Source organism: Pelophylax lessonae (assembly GCF_965119305.1).
Source record: "Pelophylax lessonae genome assembly, chromosome: 3".
Classification (NCBI taxonomy): Eukaryota; Metazoa; Chordata; class Amphibia; order Anura; family Ranidae; genus Pelophylax; species Pelophylax lessonae.
Window position 1 is genome coordinate 520,947,188 of NC_138770.1, and position 16,827 is coordinate 520,964,014.

At 43.8% G+C, this 16,827-nt stretch overlaps 1 protein-coding gene across 2 annotated transcripts in view; it reads left to right on the forward strand.

Moving 5' to 3' along the window:
* CCDC170 (coiled-coil domain containing 170) overlaps positions 1-16,827 on the forward strand; it is a 149,090-nt gene that overhangs the window by 105,474 nt on the left and 26,789 nt on the right. For both annotated transcript variants that reach the window (XM_082250149.1, XM_082250150.1), the window contains one exon: positions 376-576. In XM_082250149.1, the coding sequence (XP_082106275.1) occupies positions 376-576 (201 nt within the window). The remainder of the gene's footprint in view (positions 1-375; positions 577-16,827) is intronic.

Here is a 16,827-nt window from a genome sequence, read left to right on the forward strand (position 1 = left end):
GCTGAGCCCTGGGTGGCAGCCTAATAGCCAAATACAGTATGTTGCAGTTGACTGCCTGGCTGTCCCCTGTGCCAGCACTAAGATAAGAGTGGACCTTTTCCTGTCTACCACCAATTCACAGATTTAAGTACACGTGCTTATAAATCGTGATAAAGACAGCCTTTACACTTTGACTGTGTTCTGTAAGACAGCCCTTGTAAATTTTAACTCATGTTGATTCATGTTCCTTATTAAATTGTAGTTTTTATAATAGAAAATATTTTTAGAAATGCTAACAAAAATGTTTTATTGCATTATAATGTTTTTAGCAGTAACAGTGTTTGTGCATATAAGCTACCATTTCTTTTTACACGTCATGCCGGTTATGTTCTATAGGTGGCTTCACAGTTGGAAAGCAGAGTGAGCAAACTTAATAACCAGCTACAGCACCAATCAGATCTGCACCAAGAGGCATTGCTTAGAGCAAAGAAAGCAGAGCACCAGCTAGAGGAGTTGCGATCACGGCTAACAGTGGCTGAAGGAGAACTTGTGTCTGGAGACGTCATGCGTGACAATCTCGGTTATGAAAAGCAGAAGGTAGGAACTTTGTTGCCATTTAGATGTTTCTAGTATTTAAACCATGCCTACACATACATGTCTTACTCCCTGAAAATCATTTTTCATCCAATAACATAGCGTAACCTGACTAATGTGTCAAATGTAAATCGGAAGCAGAACTGCTGGCAAAATTACATCAGTGTCCTAAAGAGTAAAAAAGGGCTTTTCTAAAGAAGTAGCAATGAGGTAATGGGGGAGACAGCCCATTTGTTATCTAGCTACTACTGTCATCTGCCTCTCTTCAACTTGTATTTGAAGCAAACCTATCATTCATATTTTTCACAAAAAAATCTAAGCGCCACTGCATTTCTTTTTACATAAGCTATTCTATGTGAAATCATAGTGTTAGATATAAGACATTGGCAGAATGGAAAAATGTGTTTAGTTTAGGATAGATTCGTTATGTTACTATGTTCATTTCATTTTGGAATTAGTTTAGTTTTGTTTCAGAATTTGTTCAGTTTAGTTTAGTTTTCATTAAATTTCGTTAAATTTTTTCATTTTCTAAAGAATTCCAAATTTTTTGAACGATTTGAATTCAGATCGGTCAAAAAATAATCAACCAATTTGAATTCTGTGTGAAGAATAACTGGTTGTTAAGCAGTAGGCTAGGAAGCCGGCCTGCGTGACCTTAACAACCGATGACTCATCAGCTGTCAGCGGGCATCCCCACTGACAGCTGAAATGTAAACAAAACAATGCTGGAAAATAGAAAATCCTGAAAAAAAAAAAAACAGCTTGGGGTCACCCCCAATTCATGCCAAGCCTTATCTGAGCATGCAGCCCGGCAGGCTAGGAAAGGGGGGACAAGCAAGCGCCCCCCCTCTTGAACCATACCAGGCCATGAGGGTGCTTTAGGGCAAGGGGGGCTCTGCCCCCCCACCCCAAAGGGCCTCGTCCCCATGTTAATGGGGACAAGGACCTCTGCCCCCCAACCCTCCAGCCTCGTCGAATGCTCCCTGCCAAATGCCTGCTCCATTTCTTAAATATCTAAGGGGCGGAGTCACCATGGCATCAGCAAGTGACCCCACCTCCTTGTGATTTCACCAGCAGAAGGGATTGACCATACTCTGTTTTTTTTCTGGAATTTTCTATTGCCGACATCTAAACTACATTGTAAGGACAGTGCTTCAGTAATCTCTAAAGGGTTCCTTCGTTTTACTTTAAGTGGTTGTCTACCAAAAACATGAAATTCAAGGTATAGGATGAATGTGTGTGCCCCCCCACAAACAAGTACTGTTTAGTGCCTGGACAACAAATCGCTAGGCCCAGGGTGGGAGGGGAATGTTTGGTGCTATCATGCCTAAGCCTTTGCAAGTGCCAACTTTTAGAAAGTAGTTACAAAATAATATGAAAACATTTCACAAATTTGGATTTTTTAAGAAATGTTTTAAAAGTATTGATGCATTTTTAACAAGCTTTTATGCAATTGATGCAAAATTAGACAAATTCTATCTTGCAAGTGACGATTACCTCTTAAACTATTTAACGTTTATCATTTACATATACCTGTAAAGCCCCATTTACATCAGCCTTTTTTCCAGTTTCATAATGATAATGTTCCTTTTATATACAGGGGTCAGTTTCAACATGCCTGTAAGCTATGTCTCTCTTACAGGCTGGCACCTTTGCCTGATCTCAACCTTATCGAGTTTTTGTGAGAGCTTTACTATAGGGTGAGAGAAAAACTCCCTACAAACCAGTCATACTTTTGAGAAGAGCTACAGAAGGCGTGGTCTGATATTTATCCTGATTATCTTAGAAAACAAAGAGCTAGGATGATAAGATCTGCAAGCTGAGGATTTTTTTGATGAATGTTAACTAAAAAACTTAAAAAATAATGTTATGACTGTGTTAATGTATTGATTTTAATTGAGCTCTGCAGTAAAAAATGGTGATTTTAACATCTGAGATAAGCACACACTGTAGCTGAACCTTCTAGTGCACATGTGTAAAACACAAGGCCCGCGGGCCGAATTTGGCCCACCAGGGCATTTCATGTGGCCCTCAAACCCTAGAGGAGAGGTGAAAGTGAGATGTGGACAGTGAGTGAAAGAGAGATGAACCGTGCACATTGTGCACAGCACACCCCTAAGCCCTGCACTCTGTATGTAGCATACTCCTCAACCCTGCACTCTGTATACAGTGCACCACTGAACTCTTCACTCAGTACATAACACACTCATGGTATTTCTTGCCCTGTTGAAATCTTACCACTGTAATTGCAATTTGGACACACCCACTTGTCAATGCGGTTCAGGGGGTTTATTGAGTTTCTGCACCTATTCTCTGAGAAAAAAGAGCCCTGCATAAATTTATATAGTCTTACAGATACAACCAACCCTTTGAAGACAACCATAATGCTGATGCGGCCCGCAAAGAAATTGAGTTTAACACCCCTGTTCCAGTGCCTTCAAATTTGTATAAAAATATCATACCACATCTATAAAAAAGAAATGAAAATAATACCCTTACTTTCTATCTATTTTTGTTTGTATGCCAATAAGCATACAACCATATACTTATACTATACCCCCGTAAGCTGGAAATCAATGAAGTAGACACTGCTACTACAGTGATTTCCACTTGCTTCTGGGTCCCATGCTCACCAGTAGGGATGATCGAACGGTTCGGGTTGACCATCGGTTCGACCCGAACATTGACTGTTCGAAATTCGGCCGAATTTCGAACTTTTTGCTGAAAAAGTTCGGAATTCGGCAACCAGAACCGACCAAAATGCAATGGGACAGGAACTGGGCTTTAAAAGCCCGTGATTGGACCAGAACCATCAGTAAAAGCCAATTGAGGGGGCAGGAGGATGCTAGGAATGTGATTGGAGTGACTAGGGGATCCAGAGGCCAATCAGTAGTGAATACGCCCCCCAGTATATAACATAGCCCCGCCAAATCTCTGGCATTGTAATACAGGGACGTGGAAGAGAGTGGAAGCAGTTCTGTTACTCCTGCTTCAAAGTGTCATTTAGCAATTATTAGTGTGAGGAAAGGGATATCTAGTGTAGTTAGGGTACTATTTTCCACTATAGTTAGATTTAATAATCTAGTTTCTGTAGGGAAAGTGTTAAGTGTCAGGGTGACTGTAGTGTAGTGTAGGGTTAACTGACTCTGACTGCTATGGCAGGGTGACCAAACCCTTCCATGTCAGGGTGACCGCCATAGAAAAAAGATTGTTTCTACTAGAATTGCAATAGAGCAGGATAGTGGCTTCGCTACTTTCACACCTGGCCATTTTTGTAGCAGGCGTTTATTGGGCTTTTCTTTTTTGTGGACGTGTTTGGAGGCAGGCATGACATCTGAACTTCTGTGTAGGGGTATATATACACACACACTTATTTGTATTTATACACATACACACATATAGGTGTGATAGGAGCGTAGCCCTATGCCTGGTAATTATTTCATTAGTTCAGGCATAGGGTTCTGCTCCTATCACACCTATATGTGTGTATGTGTATAAATACATATAAGTGTGTGTGTATATATACCCCTATACAGAAGTTCAGATGTTATGCCTGCCTCCAAAGACGCCCACAAAATGCCCCAAAAAAAAACGCCTGCAACAACACACCTGGGCGTTTTTGTAGCAGACGTTTTTTTGGGCATTTTTTGGGCGTCTTTGGAGGCAGGCATAACATCAGAACTTCTGTGTAGGGGTATATATACACACAATAAATAAAACAGAAGTTATATCAGCGCTCAAAAACAAAGTGGCCTCTTACTATGAGTAGATAATCAACAGCGTAGTGTAGTTAACTGCAGCTCCGGCGGGAACAGCGAGACCAGCTCGGTCCTCGCCGGAATCCAGAGTGTCAGCGGGTGACGTCAGACGATCCTCCTACCCCCCGCAGGTAGGGGAAGCCACCACCCACAGGAGGCAATACGCGTGCGGGGGGTAGAAGGAGTGTCTGACGTCACCCGCTGACACTCTGGATTCCGACGAGGACCGAGCTGGTCTCGCTGTTCCCGCCAGAGCTGCAGTTAACTACACTACGCTGTTGATTATCTACTCATAGTAAGAGGCCACTTTGTTTTAAGAACAATAAAGCTTATCGGGTTTACACTATGGGTTGCCTTTTTTCTATTTTGCAAATGTCTTATGGTGGAGAAAGTCCGGAGGCATACTGATCCATGAGTCCCTGCACATATTGGTGTCTGTGTCCTGTCTAAGGAGATTGCTGTTTTGGTTTCCTGTTTCAATCAGGCTGAGGTGAGAGGCCAGTTTGTAAGGTGGTGGGCTGTGTGTCTTTATATTGAAGAGCACCTGTCTTTATCTGCACCTGTACTGCATATACCTCCCATCAGGATTTTGAGCCACTATATTCTGCACCTGAGGGCTCTCTTTGCATGGACTTTTTACCTAGCCTATTTGATATGGACTCTTTTTTATCCCCTCTTATTTATATGTGCATATTTATGTTAATCAGTTTCTAGCGCTACACTATCTGTTTTCATGTATATATACACACACACATATATGTATTTATACACATACACATATATAGGTGTGAAAGTAGCAGAACCCTATTCCTGCACTAATGAAATAATTAGCAGGCATAGGGCTACGCTCCTATCACACCTATATGTGTGTATGTGTATAAATACATATAAGTGTGTGTATATATATATATATATATATATATATACCCCTATACAGAAGTTCAGATGTTATGCCTGCCTCCAAAGACGCCCAAAAAATGCCCAAAAAAAACCGCCTGCAACAACACACCTGGGCGTTTTTGTTGCAGGCATTTTTTTTGGCATTTTTTGGGCGTCTTTGGAGGCAGGCATGACATCTGAACTTCTGTATAGGGGTATATATACACACACACACACATATGTATTTTAAAACATACACACATATAGGTGTGATAGGAGCGTAGCCCTATGCCTGCAAATTATTTCATTAGCGCAGGCATAGGGTTCTGCTACTTTCACACCTATGTATGTGTGTGTGTATAAATACCCCTACACAGAAGTTCTGATGTTATGCCTGCCTCCAAAGACGCCCATAAAATGCCCAAAAAAACACCTGCAACAAAAACGTCCAGGTGTGTTGTTGCAGGCATTTTTTTTGGGCATTTTTTGGGCGTCTTTGGAGGCAGGCATAACATCTGAACTTCTCTATAGGGGTATATATACACACACACTTATTTGTATTTATACACATACACACATATAGGTGTGATAGGAGCGTAGCCCTATGCCTGCTAATTATTTCATTAGCGCAGGCATAGGGTTCTGCTACTTTCACACCTATATATGTGTATGTGTATATATACATACATGTGTGTGTGTATATATATCCCTACACAGAAGTTCAGATGTCATGCCTGCCTCCAAACACATCCACAAAAAAGCCGTATAAACGCCTGCAACAAAAAGCCGGGTGTGAAAATAGCAAAGCCACTATCCTGCTCTACTGCAATTCTAATACAAACAAACTTTTTATTTTCCGGTTCTGGACATGCTACAGAGCTGAAACTTCACAGGTACACTTTTTAGTCCCCCCAGACACTAATTCCAAAGAAATCTCATTTTCTGAATGATTGCAAATTGTTCTCTGACTGGAGAACATACTTTGCACTTCAACCAATCAAAGAACGCTTTGCATTCACCGAAATAATAGAAAGCATTCCCTGAATAGTGCTCGTGCTGAATGGCCAACCTCATGTGTTCAGAATGCAACAGGGCAGACACTCGGCATAGGAAGCAATTGGTGATCACTGGAGTAGCAGAGTCTACTTCAGTGATTTCCTGCTTTTACAGGCATTGGCCAGGAATAGGTCCAACCTGGAACAATGTAACTATGTATAAGATATCCATACCTGAAATTCATTTTAATTTTGATTGTACAAAGATTACACTGTCAGATTGTAATTGTATAGTCATATAAGCGCATGCAGTACTGTGGAAAGGTTTAAGGCAGGTGTGAATGAATTCTGTAAAGTAAGAATGCTTTCCAAAATACAACCCCAATTCCCAAAAAATTGTGACACTGTGTAAAGTCTACAAAAAACAGAATGCATTGATTTGCAATCTCACAAACCCATATTTTATTCACAATAGAAAATAGAAAACATCAAATGTTTAAACTGAAAATATGTGCTATTTTAAGAAAAAAATAAGTTCATTTTGAAATTGATGGTAGCAACACTTCTTAAAAAAGTTGGGACAGGGCCACGTTTACCATGATGTAGCATCCCCTCCTCTTTTAACATGGCTCTATAAATGTCTGGAATCTAAGGAGACCAGTTGCTGGAGTTTTGGGAGAGGAGTGTTGTCAAGTTCTTCCCTGATATAGGATTCTAATCGTCTAATGGTCCAGAGTCTTTTATGTTGTATTTTAATTTCAAGATGCACTAAATATTTTCAATCGTTAAATGTCTGGACTGCGGGCAGGTCAGTTAAGCACAAAGCCACGCTCTTGTCATAGATGCATTATGTGGTTTAGCATTGCCTTGTGGAAATATGCCTTTGCTGAAAAAGACCTGGATACATCTTTCAGCATTGATGGTTCCTTTACAGATGTGCAAACTGCCCATTCTATACGCAAGAATGCACCCCCATACCATCAGAGATGCAGACTTTTGAACTGAGCACTGATAACAAACTGAAAGGTCCCTCTCCTCTTTACTCCAGAGGACATTGTGCTCATGATTGCCAAAAAGAATGTAAAATTTCAATTAGTCTGACCACAGAACAATTTTCCACTTTGTGACAGACTATTTTAAATGAGTTTTGGCCCAGAGAAGATGGCTGCATTTCTGGATCATGCTTTTTCTTTGAATGATAGAGCTTTACCTTGCATTGTTGGATGGCACATTGAACTGTGTTCACAGATAGTGATCTTTGGAAATGTTCCTGAGCCTATGCAGTGATGTCCATCACCGAATTCTGCTTGTTTTTAATGCAGTGCCACCTGAGGGCCAGAGGATCAGGGGCAACCAATATTGCGTTTCAGTGTTGTCCCTTGCGCACAGAGATTTCTATAGTATCTCTGAATCTTTTGATGATATTATGTACTGTAAATGATGATCTACTTAAAGTCTTTGCAATTTTATGTGGAGGGACATTATTCTGAAATTGTTAGACAATTTTTAGATGCAGATTTTAACAGATTGATGAACCTTTACCCATTTTTACCTCAGAGACGTTGTCACTCTCTAAGATGCCCTTTTTATAACCCAACCATGTTACTGACCGGTTGCCAATTAACCTAAGAGGGGCGGTGGCTACAAAAGGCCAAATCCCCAGTAGGGTCTGGAATATACAATCTTAGTGGAGTACCCCTTAATGATGATGAGCTTAGGACCCTAGATAGGGGCCTTAAGTTTGTCCCAGTAAAAAATGTAAATACATTCAGGCATACGTGAGTATACAGAAATTTGTGAGGAATTCAAACATCAAAAGGTATTACATGTCTAATCCTATTGTTATGAATACCACTGCCTCAGTTGCAGTAAATTCTAACCTTAGGAACAAATCCACCTTTAACCCCGCTGTTTCTGATAACAAACACATCGAGGTCTTTAAAAACATGGTATGCAAAGATCTTGAGGGTTCAAAGGTGAGAAAAGGTTTGGACCCCCAATATATCAAGAAAGGCATTAAATCTCTGTAGATGAAAAAAGGGATTGTTGTGAGGCCCGCTGATAATGGGAGAGGCCTTGTAGTCCTCAGCAGTGGCGACTGGTGCGTTGGGGGTGCAGGGGCACCGCCCCCCCATCCATGGGTTCCAGCCCCCTAATCTACATGCGGGGCGCCGGATGCATGGAGTTCAATGTTTTTTTTTTCTAATCACCTGATTAGAGCCAGTGGCTCTAATAGGCTTCAGCAAAGGGTGGACCCAGGGTGCAGAGCAGTTCGCCCTGAGCCCACCCATTGTGGGACAATAGCGAATGAAAATTCGCTATTGTCACATGGATCCTCCTCCTGGCCAATCAGGAAGCGGGTCTGATACCCTCTTCCTGATTGGCCGAAAGGCAAACCCCATACCATTGGCTGAGGAGGAGGTGGGAGGACTGAGGACTCGAGGAGACGCCGGGGGACTGAAGAGAAGCCGCCACTACAGGTAAGTGCACTGGTCTCGTGAGGGGGGTCTTGGCATGCTGATCTCTGCATTGAAAGGGGGCACGCTGATCTCTGCATTGAAGGGGGCATGCTGATCTCTGCATTGAAAGGGGGCACGCTGATCTCTGCATTGAAGGGGGCACGATGGTCTCTGCATTGAAAGGGGGCATGCTGATCTCTGCATTGAAGGGGGCACGCTGATCTCTGCATTGAAAGGGGGCACGCTGATCTCTGCATTGAAGGGGGCACACTGATCTCTGCATTGAAGGGGACACGCTGATCTTTGCATTGAAAGGGGGCACGCTGGTCTCTGCATTGAAGGGGGCACGCTGGTCTCTGCATTGAAGGGGGCACGCTCATCTCTGCATTGAAGGGGGCACGCTGGTCTCTGCATTGAAGGGGACACGCTGATCTCTGCATTGAAAGGGGGCACGCTGGTCTCTGCATTGAAAGGGGGCACGCTGGTCTCTGCATTGAAAGGGGGCATGCTTGTCACTGTGCATTGAAAGGGGGCACGCTGGTCACTGTGCATGGAAAGGGGGCACGCTGGTCTCTCTGCATTGAAAGGGGGCACGCTGGTCACTGTGCATTGAAAGGGGGCACGCTGGTCTCTCTGCATTGAAAGGGGGCACACTGGTCTCTCTGCATTGAAAAGGGGGCACGCTGGTCACTGTGCATTGAAAGGGGGCACGCTGGTCACTGTGCATTGAAAGGGGGCACACTGTGGTCACACTATAACTTAATTACTGAAGGCCCCTTTCAGACTTTTGTGACCTCAAAGTCACGCAATTTTTTACAGCGTTTTTTGTCGCAAAGCAATGCCTATTACATTTTACTGTTTGCGCCCCCCCCCCCAAAATTTTTCTGCACCAGCTGCCACTGGTCCTCAGTAGGGAATATTATTGTAAAGAAATGGACAAATTATTATCTGATCGTGACTAGTGTTGAGTGAACACTGTATTATTCGTGTTTGTACCAAATAATTGGATTTTTGTTACCCAAACACGGACCCGAAAACTTTACTGTATGTTCGGGTTTAAAATCCGTGTTCGGTCATTTTATTTCCTGTTTTGTATGTAATGGCGTGCTTTTAATGGTGGGCTTTCAACAGCCAATCAACAATCGTTTAACTGGTGTGCCAGTATACATCGATTTTGCTGTGTGGGGGGTGGTGCAGTGAACGATCTTTTTGCCCTCACTTGAGCCCACTGAGGAGGAGGAGGAGGAGGAGGAGGAGGGAGAAAAAAAATCTATTTTTATCAGTCAGTTGTGTGCAGAGTTCATCTTAGATCTATTATACTACAAGTTAAAAGGGATTAACCCTCCATAGCCTTTTTGCAGCAGTGCTGACTGTGACATAAGACACTGCTGTGTTCACATGTGCTATTGAGTGATTTTCAATTTTATACACTTTTTTCTATTCCACTATTCAATATACACCCTTTTGGTTAAAAAAAAATTAAATTGTGGCATAGTCTGTACTAATCTATTTAAAAATTACAAACTTAAAGGGGAATTTTCTTTTTTTTCCCTTCATAGCCTGCTGCAGAGCTGACTGTGACATAAGACACTGCTGTGTTCACATGTGCTATTGAAAAATCACCAATTTTATATCATATTTTCTATTCCGCTATTCAATCTACACCCTTGGGGTAAAAATAATTAAATTGCGGCATAGTCTGTATCGGTACGTGAGAGATACACCTTTCCAATTTTTTGGGCGCATCTTACACCGCCGAGGATTGCAGGGTGTTTCAGTTTGCCTCCTGCCTGTTCCGAACACCTCCTACTCCTCATCCTGCCTTTAGGGTACAAAAAATAATAATCGGGGCCTAGTCTGGGTCTGTACGTGTGAGATAGATACACCTTTTGATATCATATTTTCTATTCCGCTATTCAATCTACACCCTTGGGGTAAAAAGGATTAAATTGCGGCATAGTCTGTATCGGTACGTGTGAGATACACCTTTCCAATTTTTGGGGCGCATCTTCCACCGCTGAGGATTGCAGGGTGCTTCAGTTTGCCTCCTGTTCCGAACTCCTCCTACTCCTCATCCTGCCTTTAGGGTACAAAAAATAGTAATCGGGCCTTGTCTGGGTCTGTATGTGTGAGATAGATACACCTTTTGATATCATATTTTCTATTTCGCTATTCAATCTACACCCTTGGGGTAAAAAGAATTAAATTGCGGCATAGTCTGTATCGGTACGTGTGAGATACACCTTTCCAATTTTTGGGGCGCATCTTCCACCGCCGAGAATTGCAGGGTGCTTCAGTTTGCCTCCTGTTCCGAACTCCTCCTACTCCTCATCCTGCCTTTAGGGCACAAAAAAATTGTAATCGGGGCCTAGTCTGGGTCTGTACGTGTGAGATACACCTTTTGATATCATATTTTCTATTCCGCTATTTAATCTACACCCTTTGGGGTAAAAATAATTAAATTGCGGCATAGTCTGTATCAGTACGTGTGAGATACACCTTTCCAATTTTTGGGGTGCATCTTCCACCGCCGAGGATTGCAGGGTGCTTCAGTTTGCCTCCTGTTCCGAACTCCTCCTACTCCTCATCCTGCCTTTAGGGTACAAAAAATAGTAATCGGGGCCTAATCTGGGTCTGTACGTGTGAGATAGATACACCTTTTGATATCATATTTTCTATTCCGCTATTCAATCTACACCCTTGGGGTAAAAAGAATTAAATTGCGGCATAGTCTGTATCGGTACGTGTGAGATACACCTTTCCAATTTTTGGGGCGCATCTTCCACCACCGAGGATTGCAGGGTGCTTCAGTTTGCCTCCTGTTCTGAACTCCTCCTACTCCTCATCCTGCCTTTAGGGTACAAAAAATTGTAATCGGGGCCTAGTCTGGGTCTGTACGTGTGAGATACACCTTTTGATTTCATATTTTCTATTCCGCTATTCAATCTACACCCTTTGGGGTAAAAATAATTAAATTGCGGCATAGTCTGTATCGGTACGTGTGAGATACACCTTTCCAATTTTTTGGGCTCATTTTACACCGCCGAGGATTGCAGGGTGTTTCAGTTTGCCTCCTGCCTGTTCCGAACTCCTCCTACTCCTCATCCTCATCCTGCCTTTAGGGTACAAAAAATTGTAATCGGGGTCTAGTCTGGGTTTGTACGTGTGAGATACACCTTTTGATATCATATTTTCTATTCCGCTATTCAATCTACACCCTTTGGGGTAAAAAGAATTAAATTGCTACATAGTCTGTATCGGTACGTGTGAGATACACCTTCCAAATTTTTGGGGCGCATCTTCCATCGCCGAGGATTGCAGGGTGCTTCAGTTTGCCTCCTGTTCCGAACTCCTCCTACTCCTCATCCTCATCCTGCCTTTAGGGTACAAAAAATTGTAATCGGGGCCTAGTCTGTGTTTGTACATGTGAGATACACCGTTTTATAAAAAAATTTCTATTCCGCTATTCAATATACACCCTTTTGGAGTGTAAAAAATAAAATTACGGCATAGTCTGTATCGATACGTGTGAGATACACCGTTTTATAAAAAATAGGCATACTTTGCATATTTGACTGTGAGATACACCCGTGCGATACTGTTGTTGTTTTGTTCCGCTATTCAATAAACACCTTTCTAGGGCAAGATCATAAATTACAGAAATACGAGGAGACCATCAAATAGGGGCCGTGGCCTGGGTCGTGGTGCTGCTGGTAGAGCTCCTGTTGCAAGGAGAGGACGTGGTCGATCTGTGCCAGCTACACGCACAAGTGAAACACCTTCCTCAAGTGTGAGTAGGCGACAGAACCTGCAGCAGTATTTGGTAGGGCATCATGCACCTCTAGAAGTGATGAGGCCAGAACAAGTAGAGGCGATAGTAGATTGGGTTGCTGCTGACAGTGCCTCCAGTTCCTTCACATTGTCTCCCACGCAGTCTACTGCAGAAAGGTCAGAATTGGCACCTGCAGCCGATGTCCAACCGTCTTTCACCTCACCCCCTTGCAAATCAGGCAAGCAGTCTGAGCCCCAAGTCATGCAGCAGTCTCTTCTTCTTTTTGATGACTCTGTCAGCAGGGTTTCCCAGGGCCATCCACCTAGCCCTGCGCCAGAAGTGGAAGAGATTGAGTGCAGCGATGCCCAACCACTTATTTCTCAAGATGAGTACATGGAAGGACCATCGCAGCACGTCTCCGATGATGACGAAACGCAGGTGCCAACTGCTGCGGCACTCAGAATTGTGGAGACCGACAAGGAGGGCAGGGGTGAAGACTGGGTGGAAGATGATGTGGAGGACGATGAGGTCCTCGACCCCACATGGAATGAAGGTCATGCAGGTGACCTGAGTAGTTTGGAGGAAGAGGCGGTGGTCGCACAGAGCCACCAGCACAGCAGAAGAGGGAGCAGGGTGCAGAAGCGGAGCGGCCGTGCCCTAGACACTACGCCTGCTACTGCCCAACGCAGCAAGGGACCGAGCGCACCAAAGCCAGCTCTAAGGAGTTCTCTAGCGTGGAAGTTCTTCAGAAAATGTGCTGATGACAGGACACGAGTGGTTTGCACCCTGTGCAATCAGAGCCTGAAGCGAGGCATAAACCTTCTCAACCTGAGCACAACCTGCATGATCAGGCATCTAAGTGCAAAGCACGAGCTGCAGTGGAGTAGACACCTTCAAAACCAAGAAAGGTCTCTGGCTCCTCCTGCTTCCTCTTCTGCTGCAGTCTCGGCCTCTTCATCCACCTCTGTAGTGATAGCGGCACCTGCCACCCCGCAAACAGACGATCTGTCAGCAACACCACCACCTGGGTCACCAACCATCTCCACATTGTCCCGTGGAAGCGTTCAGCTTTCCATCTCCCAAACACTTCAGAGGAAGAGGAAGTACCCCCCTACCCACCCACGATCCCTGGCCCTGAATTCCAGCATTTCAAAATTCTTGGCCTTTGAAATGCTGTCATTCCATCTGGTGGAGACGCACAGTTTTAAAAGCCTTATGTCGGTGGCTGTCCCACAGTACCTCGTGCCCAGCCGCCACTACTTTTCCAGGCAAGCCATCCCTTCCCTGCACAACCAAGTAGGGGAAAAAATCAGGTGTGCCCTGCGCAACGCCATCTGTGCCAAGGTCCACCTAACTACCGATACGTGGACCAGTAAGCATGGTCAGGGGCATTATATCTCCCTAACGGCACACTGGGTAAATGCAGTGGCGGATGGGCCTGAGGCGGATAGCAATTTGGCGCATGTCCTTCCACCACCGAGGATTGCAGGGCGCTTCAGTTTGCCTCCTGTTCCTAACTCCTCCTACTCTGCTTCCTCATCCTCTACCGCCTCCTCATTGTAACGCTCTGGGGTTTGATTTAGTGAACTGGATTTGCAGCTGCAGAATTTCCACTCAGTAGTCTTGTAGAGATGTGTTGAATCACCTTATCCAACTCTCCTGACTCATCATAGTGGCTCAGCCCACTTCAGTATGCACATACACAAACACTCAGATAAGATGTTGCTGGAGTGATAGATATCTATGCAATATTATTGAGGTGATATACTGAAGGAATAGGCTTGAGTAGTGATAGCAATTAATGATAGGCACTCAGGTAGTAATGTTGCAGGAGCGATAGCAGATGGTGATAGATAGTATGCAGGAGGGTTAGCAATCATGTACAAGTAACAGGTGGTAGGGGATAGCAGATGAAGTGTACAGGAGATGCTAAGTTAATGCAAGGATATAAGTACAGGTGGTAGTAGGCTCAAGAGCTAGCAATCTAGGTAACGATGCAGGTGATAGATATTGTAGTGCATATATCCTAGAGTTTAGCAACAGTTCTTAATATGCAAGAATAGATAGCATGTGACTTGATAGGAAGGGATCCCCTGCGGGGTACTTATCACTAGCTGGTAAGCGAGGTAAAGGATCAGGTAGCGAGGCTCCGGTCAATCCAGGTATAGGAAGATAGCTGGAGGATTCGGCAGCGTCAGACAGGGATGTATAACGAGCGGTTGCACGAACACCTTGTGAGTGCACACCGGCGGTTGAAATAGCCGCTCAGAGCAGCGCCTAGTGATGACGTCATCAGATGTTAAAGAGACATGCGGCTATATGCGTTCCACCTACCTGAATGGTGGAACGCAATGCGGAAGTAAGAGGCTAGAAAGGTACTGAAAGTACCAGGATCTTACAGTACCCCCCCCCATAAGGCCGGCTCCAGAAGGCCTATAGCACTGGTCTCTCAGGGTATTTTAGAGTGGAACCTTTTTATAAGCCTGGATGCGTGAACGTCAGAAGCATCCAACCAGGTGTCATCTTGGGGTCCATAGTTTTTCCATCTGATGAGATATTGGAGTTTTCCTCTGTGGATACGAGAATCCAAAATCTCCCTAAAATTCTTGCTTGTACTGGAGGTGGAGGCAAGATGGTAGGTCTAATTCCTTGGTTGGGTATATGTGGCTTTAGTAGAGATACGTGGAAAATGGGGTGTATCTTAAGATCTTCCGGTAAAGTAAGTCGAACTGCAGATGTCCCAATGAGTTTCTCGATTGGGAAAGGTCCCAAAAACAGAGGTCCAAGCTTTTTACTGGGGATTTTCAACCTCAAGTTTTTTGTAGATAGCCAAACAAGATCCCCAATAGTATATTGAGGAGAAGGTCTTCTACGAAGGTCGTAGTACCTTTTTTGTTGGCTATGAGCATGTGAGATGGTGGTGTTAAGTAAACCCAGAGAGTCTTTTATTTGGGTGAGATAGTCAGAGGCTACTGGATTACTTGATGGTAGGATGCGTGGTGGAAGAAGTGTGGGATGAAACCCATAGTTTAGGTAGAACGGACTTTGCTTAGTAGTACTGTGGGTTGCATTATTATAAGCAAATTCCGCCAAAGGGAGGAGGTCCACCCAATCATCCTGTAGGTATGAGGTGTAGCAACGCAAATATTGTTCAATACACTGGTTGACTCTTTCAGTTTGTCCATTGGTCTGTGGGTGATAAGGGGAAGTAAGTTTTCGCTCAATACGTAGTATATGACATAGAGCTTGCCAAAACTTAGAGATGAACTGTGAACCCCGGTCAGATAGAAGAGTCTTTGGAATTCCATGTAGTTTGAACACATGTTTCACTAGTAATTCCGCTGTTTCCTTAGATGAAGGTAGTCTGCGAATAGGAATGAAATGTGCCATCTTTGTCAGATGGTCCACTGACACTAGGAGGGTAGTAAATCCTTTGGAAGGTGGTAATTCTACTATGAAGTCTAGAGACACAACTTCCCATGGAACTTTGGGTATTGGTAGACTGCAAAGTAGATCAGATGGTTTTGTAGTGTCAATTTTGGACCTTGCACAGATGTCACATGAGGAAACAAATTTCTGTACAGACGTCTTCATTCCAGGCCACCAAAATTGCCTGGTGAGCAAATTAAATGTCTTAGTCATACCCATATGTCCTGCCATAGGTACGTCATGTGATAGTTCCAAGATTTTAGTACGCATACCAGGAGGTATGTAGAGTTTGTTGTCAAAGTAGAGGAAGCCTTCTGTATCAGCACTTAGTTGTGGTGGTGAATCCAGTCCTAGACCGTGCAGAATCTCTTCCTTTAAGGAACGAACAACACCAATAATACGGTCATGGGGTATTATAGGAAGTGAAGGGATTTCAGCACAGTTATCTTCGGTTAACCGTGATAACGCATCCGCCTTCTTGTTCTTATCTGCAGGTGTGTAGGTCACTAAGAAATTGAATCTTAGGAAGAATAATGACCAACGTACCTGCTGATGGGAAAGGGTCTTGTTGGTCTGAAGGTATTGGAGATTCTTATGAACTGTATATATGAGTATTGGCAACCGGGTACCTTCAAGTAAATGTCGCCAATTTTCAAGTGCCAGTTTTATGGCAAGCAACTCTTTTTCACCTACTGGGTAGTTCACCTCTGGGCTACTTAGTGCTTTAGAGAAGAAAGCAACTGGGTGGAGTGGTGAAGTATTCGTTGGTCGTTGGGAAAGAACTGCTCCTACAGCCATATTTGACGCATCCACCTCTAGGATGTATTGGAGGGATGGGTCTGGATGGCGTAGTATGGGAGCAGAAGTGAAGCTTGATTTTAACAAGCGGAAAGCTTTATTTGCTTCTTCAGACCATTTGTATGTTTTTTTCACACTTGTAAGTTGTGTGAGCGGTCTTACAA